Below are 10,002 nucleotides of genomic sequence, written 5' to 3' on the forward strand. Positions count from 1 at the left end.
AAATTCATCACAATTCCAATTTTACATTTTCCAATCCTTCATGCCATTTGATCCCCAGGATCATTATTTCGTTAGTAATTAAATTGTAGCACTCTGCATATGGTCTAAAAAATAGATTTATTTTGGTGAAAAATTAATTTTCTAATGAATAATTTTAGATTTTCTTCCTCCCTATTTCAAGCAAGCATGCGTATATCTTAACATCCAAAATCAACATACTTATAGGGAAAATAGTTTTTATCTTTCACAATATATTTTATCTTTCAATTCATTTTTTAATCTTTTAATTCAAAAATTGTATTTATTGATTCGTAATCAAACAATCAAGAGTCGCAATGCTTAATTCATAAAACAGAGAAATTAGAACGACATTTTAATGACAATTGCCTTACAAAGTAGAAACTAAAATGAAATGACATTGTGTTTTCACGTCTTTTAGAAGGTATTATTTAGATATCAACATAGCAAGGAAACAAACAATTAAAATGACAAACCCCACAGCCAGTGCTAACATACCCAAATCACTCCCTTTTGCTGTTGCTTAGCATAGAAAAGACACTTATGAAGCTTCCAACAGTGGCTCAATATCATCTATTGGTTCACATTAAGTCTCAACTAAAACAACAATATCAAGAAAAAAGGATATTGTATACGGTAAAAACCGGATATACGTTAAACCGGTAAGATCGGAGACCGAAGGAAGAGAGGGAAGAACATCATTTGGCTCGGTTTCTTCATAGCCGAGTTGATCGTGGCCGTTAGTCCGTTTGATTGTGGCCGTTAGTCCGTTTGATCGTAGTCGTTGGCCCGGGAGATCCGTCACGCGATTGTCACGTGTCGGTACCGTCCTGCCATGTTCAACTGTCAATCGTACGGGTGTCAGACCGTACGGCCAACCTAACCCAACCTAATCCATTTCAGAGTTTTTTCTTTATTTTTTAGGACCTCATGTTGTATGAAGCCCATGTGGCAATACTATAAATAGGGGTCATTGCCCTACTTTAGGGGGGTTGGCTTCCTCATATCAAGAACATTTGTAATAGCAAAAAGATATAAAATCTCTCTCTCAAACGTCTGATTTTGATCCGGATTATTACGTTCATCGCCCAAATTTGTTCAACCAAACCATATTCATATGTTATTAGATACATAAATCTATAGCGAATCACTGATCATTATTACTTTCTTCATATCATATCCATATATATCTTTCTCCACTAAATAGATTGAGGCTTAACCACATATCCCATACCTACTCATAAATTCAATTGATTATCCAAATTTGCGGTAAACAGTTTGGCGCCCACCGTGAGGCTAGGATAATAGTGGTATTTGATCTTGATCTCTACCTTACCCATCAAAATCAAAAACATCTTCTATTCGTCTCTGAAAAAATGGACCAAATGGCTAACAGTGGGCAATCTGGTCACGTCAACAACAACGAGATCGTGGCCGAAAATGAAGGCAGCGGTCCACGAGGATTACCAAACCCCGCTGACCCTAACCCCGTTAATTCGAGGGAGGGCCTCAACCATCAAAACACCGTGGACTAGGAGAATGCCGCCCAGCTGGCCACTGACCCTTTAAATACTCACAATTCAATTACTTTGTCTCAGACACAGGGCCGGAAAGAACCGGATACCCCGAATGATAATATTGACTTATGACCCCGAAGAGATAAAATGACCTCGGAGGAGGCGAAGGGTGTTGCTGAACCCAGAAGAGATGAGGCACGGATGGTTGAGAGCGATGGGTCTGGAGCTGGTGTCTCCACCGAGGTTCTGAAAATGCTCGAAACTTTGGCAAAGTGGGTAGACTAGACCGAAAAGGGGGTGGAAACATACAACTCTCGGGTAGACCAAATCCCGGGGGCTCCGCCTTTACTGAAGGGGCCGGATTCGAAGAGGTACATCCAAAGGCCTTTTCCTCCGAGTGCAGCTCCGAAATTAATCCCGAAGAGGTTTAAAATGCCGGATATCCAGAAATATGACGGCACAACGGACCCACACGAACACGTGACCTCATACACCTGCGCTATAAAAGGCAATGATATGGAGGAAGATGAAATTGAATCAGTGTTGCTGAAAAGTTCGGGGAAACTCTGTCAAAAGGAGCATTGACGTGGTATGACCATCTGCCCGAGCATTCAATCGCTTCTTTCGAAATGCTCGCCAGGGACGGATTTATGGGCAGCCCAGGGTGTTCACCCGAACACCCTCGGCGAAAAATTTCACTGTAGATATAAGGTAAAATTTTCTGAATTTATGTAGATATATATATTTTGAACACCCTCACAGTAAAGAAAAGGATAGCTCAGTGGTTTCAGGGTGTTCAAAATACCTTTGAGTCCCGGGTTCAAACCTGAGGGACATCATATTTTTTAAAGTTTAGGCTCTTATTATTTTTTCCATTTAACTTTTGAAAAAGAAACTGCAACGTTTTGGTGCTTCTTATTTCTTTTTCTTTTTCTTAAACGTGGTGGAATAGGGATTTTTAATCCCAAAAATCCAAAAGTCAAAATCAGTTCCCAAAATAAAATCTTGTTTCCACGGTTCCACCAACACTTGGGAATAACAACTCACAATCTACAAATCACCGCCTCAGCCACCGGATCACCACCGGCCGGCCGGAATTTCTTTCCAACTACAGTAGCTTTCTTTGGTGACTGAACAACTGGTAAGCAACTTAGCAACATATTCTTGCAAGATTTTAAATCATTGTGAATATTGATAACTGAATCATGTTAATGTTATATTGATTTTGCATATTGGTGTCCTTTTTCTAATATGGACTATGGTGCTCTAAAGTTTTCTCATTTTTGGAGAATAGCTCCGTTTATGTTCTTGTTTTTATGTCATTATGTGATCTTCATTTTTTCTCCTTCTCTCTGTAATATTGAAGAAACCATATTTTTCTTCTTTTTCTATGAGCACCAAAAGATAGAACACGGAACACCCCCATTTTTCCATCATTCCATCCAAGTGATTATAAACTATTTTCTTCTCCTTATATATACATACACAGTTCACAGACTCACAGTTGTTAAATGTTAAGTGTCTAATGTTGGATTTGCATTAAGATATTTATGTAATGAATCAACTATCTTATACAGATTCAAGAGTCAATGAAGAAGTATTTCACCAAAGTATCAAAATCAAGTTCGGGCTATCATAGTCAACCAAATTGGGAAGAAAACGTGAATCATTTAGTAGCACCATTGCAATTTTCTCAAGAGTTCGATTTAAGTTCTTTAGAGGCTGATCCAGGTGAAAGAACTCAGATCTTGGACTTTCATCCAAATCATCGTGATGCTATTAGAAGAGATTATCTTCAAAAACGTCCTTGTCAACCTCAATTGAAAGTTTTTCCTCAAACGTTGATTTCTGGAGATATGCGTCGTTTCAATCGTGATTGGTATGTTGAAGTTCCTGATTGGTTAGAATATAGTCTAAGTAAAGATGCGGCCTATTGTTTGTATTTTATTTATTTAAGGCCAATAGCAATCGTCAAGGTAGAGGTAATGTATGTTCTGGTTTGGGGTTTAGGAATTGGAACAAAAAGGATAGTTTGGCAAAACATATTGGTGGGCCGAATAGCATCCATAGTCAATCAAAAAGAAAATGTGAAGATCTAATGCGGCAACAACAATCTATTCATGCTGCATTTGATAAGCAACTTAATCAAGATAAGCATGGATATGAGATTCGCTTAGCAACTTCAATTCGTGTAGTGAGACTTCTTGTGAAACAAGGATTGGCATTTCGGGGTCATGATGAATCTAAAGCATTGCGTAACAGAGGTAATTTTCTTGAAATTCTTTCAATTTATGCTTAAGAGTGTGATAAAATTCGTAGCTTTGTATTGGAAAAGGCTCCTCAAAATGATCAAATGACTTGTCCAATGATTCTAAAAGAAATTGTGCTTGCTTGCAAGATTGAAACAATTAAGGGTATCATAAAGGAATTAAATGGTGACTATTTTTCCTTATTGGTTGATGAATCTTTTGATGTATCACGCAAGGAGCAAATGGCGGTTGTTTTACGATATGTTAATAGAATGGGATTTGTGATGGAGCGACTTCTTGACATTGTTCATGTTAAAAATACTAGTGCTTTAGCTTTAAAAGGTGCAATTGTCAATTTACTTTCTCAACATTCCTTGAGTCTATCTTGTGTGCGTGGACAATGCTATGATGGAGCAAGTAATATGCAAGGTGATATCAATGGCCTTAAAATGTTGATTAAGAAAGAAAGTAGATCGGCTCATTCCATTCATTGTTTTGCTCATCAACTTCAATCAACTCTTGTTGGTGTTTCAAAAAAATGTCTTCAAGTGGGAGAACTTGTACATTTGGTTTCGGATATTTTGAATGTGTTGGCGGCTTCTTATAAACGTATGGATGAATATCGAGAATCTCAAAGGAAAAGAATTCAAGAGGCTTTAGAAAAGGGCGAGCTTAAAACTGGTAGGGGCTTGCATCAAGAACTTGGTATTTCTAGAGCTTGTGATACTCGTTGGGGATCTCACTTCAAATTTTTTAATTGTTTTATTCTTCAATTTGGTACAATAATGGATGTACTTGATACTATTGTTGAAACTGCACATAGTTTGGATGAAAGTGCCAGGGCAACAGGATATATTAGAGCTGCTCAAACGTACGAGGTTGCATTCATGTTACATTTGATGAAAGAAATTTTAGGAATTACAAATGACCTTAGTACATGCTTACAAAAAAAGAGCAAGATATTGCGAATGCCATGCGACTTGTTAATGTGGCAAGGATAAGGTTGCAAGAGCTAAGGGAAGATAAAAGATGGGATTTGTTTGTTGCTGAGGTATCTACGTTTTGTGTCAAGTATAATATTGTGGTACCTAATTTTGATGAGTCGTATGTTAACTCAGGGAGATTTCGGCGTAAACCTGTTGATTATACTTTCTTGCATCATTATCATGTTGATGTATTTTGTAAAATAATTGATTGGCAACTGCAAGAACTTAATGATCGTTTTGATGAGGAGACAACTGAGTTGCTTTATGGAGTTGCTCGTTTGAATCCGATAGACTCATTTTCAAGTTTTGACATCCAGAAAATAATGAGAATGGCTAAATTATATCCTGATGACTTTGATGAATTTAGTATGTGTTCTCTTGAGAATCAGCTTGCGAATTACATTATTGATGTTCGTGATATTGATAAAAGGTTCTCCGATTTAAATGGGCTTTGTGATCTTTCAAAAAGACTGGTTCAGACAAAAAAGCATTCATGTTATCCTCTTGTATTTCGTTTAGTGAAATTTGCTTTGCTTCTCCCAATTGCCACTGCATCCGTTGAAAGAGCTTTTTCGGCAATGAAGTTTATTAAGAATGAGTTGCGGAGTCGAATGAATGATGAATTCTTGAGCGGTTGCATGGTTCCTTTTGTGGAAAAAGATATGTTTAATGATGTTTCAACTGATGATATTATTTTGACTTTTCAAGCAATGAAACCTCGTCGAGTAGTGCTATAAATGTACTCAAGAAGTATTAGTAGAGATCCTTTTTTGTAGTTTGTACTTAGCACCCTTATTCTAGATTGATACATTGTAAAGGGCTAACTTTTTGCGCTATTGTAGTCACTACATTTCTATTCATGTTACTTTGAGATCCTTTGTAATGGAACTAACTCTTTGTACCTATGTATTATTACATTCTCTGGAATTGTGTCTTTTTGGGCTTGTTCGCACGATTACATTTTATTTTCCGAACCCCCTGGAAGAAAATCATGGATCCGCCACTGATGCTCGCCGATGCCTTCATAAAAGCTCACGCCGGAGCCAAGAAGATACAGGCCTGTAAGGCAGATATTTTTTGTATAGCCCAAAGAGACAATGAGTTGCTGCGTGAATTTGTCAACCGGTTCCAAAGGGAACGAACGGAGCTCCCTCCGGTTCCCGAGGAATGGGCCGCACAAGCTTTCACAAAGGGGCTCAACCCTCGGAGCTCGACGACTTCATTCAAACTAAAGGAAAACTTGCTAGAAGACGAGTCTGTGACGTGGGCAGATGTCCATAACCGATACGAGCCAAAGATTCGGGTGGAGGATGACCAACTCGGGCTTCCCCCGGGGCCAATAAATATGAACAAAAGTTTTGAGAGAGCAAGGAAAATTACGAACCGGAGGCCAGATCGTCGAGGGAAAGGTATCGGCCATATTCCCATTCGGAGAAACCAAGCTTCAGGTCAGAGAAATCCAGGGTTGGCCCTAGCCATTTCTCCGGTCGGGGTGATAAACGGGTCGAGCGTCGTCGAACAGTTGAGGTCTCTCATTCAAGAGCGATGCCAGGAGCTCTGCCGGCAATAAAGACTTGCCGAAGATATCGGAGTACAACTTCAACGTCAACACCTCGGACCTCGTCTCGGCTATTGGCCGTATCCCGGATGTAAGATGGCCGAGGCCTCTGAGGTCGGATCCGGGCCAACGGTACCCGAGCATGATGTGTGAATATCATGGAACCCATGGACACAGAACAAAGGATTGCCGCCAGCTAAGAGAGGAGGTAGCACGGTTACTGAAGAATGGCCATCTCCGAGAATTGCTGAGTGAATGAGCCAAAGGTCACTACAAGGAAAGGAAGACCCACAAAAGGGCCGAGCCAGTAGAACCCCAGCATATAATCAACATGATAATTGGGGGCACCGATACCCCACGAAGGCCGGTGATGAAACAAACCAAGGTATCTGCTGTGCGTGAAAAGCGCGGCCGGGATTACATATCCGAGGGTTCCATCTCTTTCAGCAACGAGGACGCAGAAGGCATCATTCAACCGCACAATGATCATTGGTAATCTCTATTCTTATCTTTAAAACTCAAATTAAATGTATTTTGATTGACCAAGGTAGCTCGGCCAACATCATCCGGTGGAGAGTGGTCGAACAGCTAAGGCTACTCGATCAAATTGTACCGGTAGCCCAGGTACTCAGCGGGTTCAACATGGCGAGCGAAACCACAAAGGGGGAGATCTCATTGCCGGTAAACGTCGATGGCACTATCCAGGAAACAGTGTTCTATGTAATCGAAGGAGATATGAAGTATAATGCACTACTGGGTAGACCCTGGATACATAGCATGAGGGTCGTGCCGTCGACATTGCATCAGCTGCTAAAATTCCCGACTCCGGAGGGGATAAAAACCATCCGAGGTGAACAACCCACTGCAAGGGAGATGTTCGCGGTCGAGGAAGCGACACCTCAGCCCAAAAAATCGGATCAAAAGGAGGAAGATTCAATCGGGGAAAACGACACCAAATAGCAATCAAAGCAGTCGGGGTTAGATCCGGGGTATGAAGAGGATGATTTTGGTGTACCTAGATCATTCGTCATACCAGATGACTCGGATGCAACCAAGTCAACAAAAGAGGAGCTGGAGTAGATCATCTTGTTCGAATATTTACCGGACAGAAAGGTATACCTGGGCACGGGGTTAACCTCGGAGCTCAGGAACAAGTTAATTGAATTTCTTCGAGCTAATGCCAATTGCTTTGCATGGTCCCACATAGATATGACAGGTATACCACCAGAAGTAACAACTCACAAGCTCAGTTTGGACGGGAGGTTTCCCCCGGTAAAGCAGAAGAGAAGGCCCATAGCAGAAGCAAAACACGCCTTCGTAAAAGACGAGGTAACAAAGCTTTTGAACATAGGCTCTATCCGGGAGGTGAAGTACCCGGACTGGCTAGCTAACGTAATAGTGGTGCCGAATAAATGTAATAAATTTCAAATGTGTGTTGATTACAAGGATCTAAACAAAGCATGCCCGAAGGATTCATTTCTGTTGCCTCACATCAATAGAATGATCGATGCGACGGCCGGGCATGAGATGTTAAGTTTTCTCGATGCCTACTCCGGGTATAACAAAATTCGGATGCACCCAGAGGATCAAGAGAAAACATCCTTTATTACCCGATATGGGACTTACTGTTATAATGTCATGCCTTTTGGATTAAAAAATGCCAGTGCAACTTACCAACGCCTAGTTAATGGAATGTTCGAAGAGCGAATAGGGAAAACAATAGAAGTTTATATTGACGACATGGTTGTTAAGTCCCTAGAAACAGAGGACCATTTAAAGCATTTGCAGGAAACCTTCGATGTACTCCGCAAGTATAACATGAAGCTCAACCTAGAAAAATGTGCCTTCGGCGTCCGGTCTGGTAAATTTTTGGGTTTTTAATGGTGTCAAACCGGGGTATTGAAATCAACCCGGACAAGATCAAGGTCATCGAGGATATTGAGGTAGTGAATAACGTCAAAGGAGTGCAGAGGCTCACCGGAAGGATAGCGGCGCTAAGTCGTTTCATATCGAGGTCCTCGGATAAGAGTCACCGCTTCTTCTCCTTACTGAGGAAGATAAACGACTTCGTTTGGACACCGGAGTGTCAAAGAGCTTTACAAGAATTAAAAAGCTACTTGTCCAGCCCACCGCTGCTGCACACACCAAAAGCGGACGAGCAGCTTTTTCTCTACCTTGTTGTCTCCGAGGTAGCGGTAAGTGGCGTTCTGGTTCGAGAAGAATCAGGTACGCAATTCCCTATTTATTATGTAAGTAGGACATTGGGGGATGCGGAGACCCGTTATCCCCACTTGGAAAAATTGGCGTTGGTAAGCGCTTCTAGAAAACTCAAGCCCTATTTTCAATGCCATCCGATATGTGTAGTGACTACTTTCCCCCTGAAAAACATTGTGCACAAGCCGGAATTATCGGGTGGACTAACTAAATGGGCCGTAGATATTAGCAGATACGATATTCAATACAAACCTAGAACGGCCATTAAGTCCCAGATCTTGGCCGATTTTGTGGCGGATTTCACCCCGGCTATGGTCCCCGAGGTTGAGAAAGAACTTCTGCTAACCTCGGGGGAAGCCTCGGGTATTTGGTCACTACACACGGACGGAGCCTCGAACCTCAAAGGTTCCGGGCTAGGAATCGTCCTTAGAACCCCGGCCGGGGATGTCGTTCGACAATCCATTAGAACTTTTAAATTGACTAACAATGAAGCCGAATATGAGGCTATGATTGCAGGTTTGGAATTAGCCCGGAGTATGGGGGCCAAAATAATTTAAGTAAAGTGCGACTTGATTTTGGTCATTAACCAGGTGAACGGCGTCTTCGAGGTCAAAGATGAACGAATGCAAAGGTATTTGGAGAAGACCCAAGTGATACTACACCGGTTTAAAGAATGAACCATGCAGCATATATCGAGGGAGCAGAACAGCGAAGCCGATGCATTGGCCAATTAGGGATCTTCGCTCGAAGGGGGAGAAATTATCCCCGGTACTACGATGCGCTTGATGAATACGGCGATAGAGAATGGGTATGCCGAAATAAACACAACGGGTTTAACTTGGGATTGGTGCAACAAATACGTCGATTACTTAAGAGATGGAAAGCTCCCGAGTGACCCAAAAGAATCCCGGTCGCTAAGGACAAAAGCTGCGCGTTTCTGCTTGGTAGATGGTCAATTATATCGACGATCTTTCTTCGGACCCCTGGCCAAGTGTTTGGGTCCCGGAGAAATGGAGTATGTTTTAAGAGAAGTCCACGAAGGGACTTGCGGCAACCACTCCGGTTCAGAAGCCTTGGTCCGAAAAATTATAAGAGCCGGTTACTACCCGTTTAATTGAAGTGGGGAATGGACATCGTCGGTCCATTACCATGGGCACCAGGTAAAACCCGTTTTATTTTGTTTATGACTGATTATTTATCCAAATGGGTTGAAGCGCAGGCCTTTGACAAAATCAGAGAGAATGAAGTCATTGACTTCATATGGGATCACATCATCTGTCGTTTCGGCATCCCGGCCGAAATAACTTGTGATAATGGACCTCAGTTCGTGGGCGGCAAAGTCAGTGATTTTCTCGAAGGGTTGAAAATCAAGAAAATTGTATCAACCCCATACCACCCTGTGCAAACGGACAGGCCGAATCCACGAATAAAATAATAATTCAAAATCTGAGGAAGAGACT

General features: G+C 41.5%; 1 protein-coding gene across 1 annotated transcript; it reads left to right on the top strand.

The window, feature by feature from the left end:
• Positions 1-3,124: 3,124 nt before the first annotated feature.
• LOC132616167 (uncharacterized) lies at positions 3,125-5,507 on the top strand. The gene is made up of 4 exons (XM_060330776.1): positions 3,125-3,435; positions 3,546-3,799; positions 3,914-4,662; positions 4,719-5,507. Exons 1-4 carry the CDS (start codon positions 3,125-3,127, stop codon positions 5,505-5,507), a joined length of 2,103 nt encoding a protein of 700 aa, XP_060186759.1.
• Positions 5,508-10,002: the final 4,495 nt, after the last annotated feature.

Source organism: Lycium barbarum, chromosome 1, assembly GCF_019175385.1.
Source record: "Lycium barbarum isolate Lr01 chromosome 1, ASM1917538v2, whole genome shotgun sequence".
Classification (NCBI taxonomy): Eukaryota; Viridiplantae; Streptophyta; class Magnoliopsida; order Solanales; family Solanaceae; genus Lycium; species Lycium barbarum.

Bases quoted from the DNA above. Each gene is read 5' to 3' on its own strand.
- LOC132616167 (XM_060330776.1), top strand. From the start codon at position 3,125: ATGAAGAAGTATTTCACCAAAGTATCAAAATCAAGTTCGGGCTATCAT. The intron at 3,436-3,545 runs GTTAGAATATAG...TTTGGGGTTTAG, and splicing joins TATGTTGAAGTTCCTGATTG to GAATTGGAACAAAAAGGATA. The intron at 4,663-4,718 runs GTTGCATTCATG...AAATGACCTTAG, and splicing joins GAGCTGCTCAAACGTACGAG to TACATGCTTACAAAAAAAGA.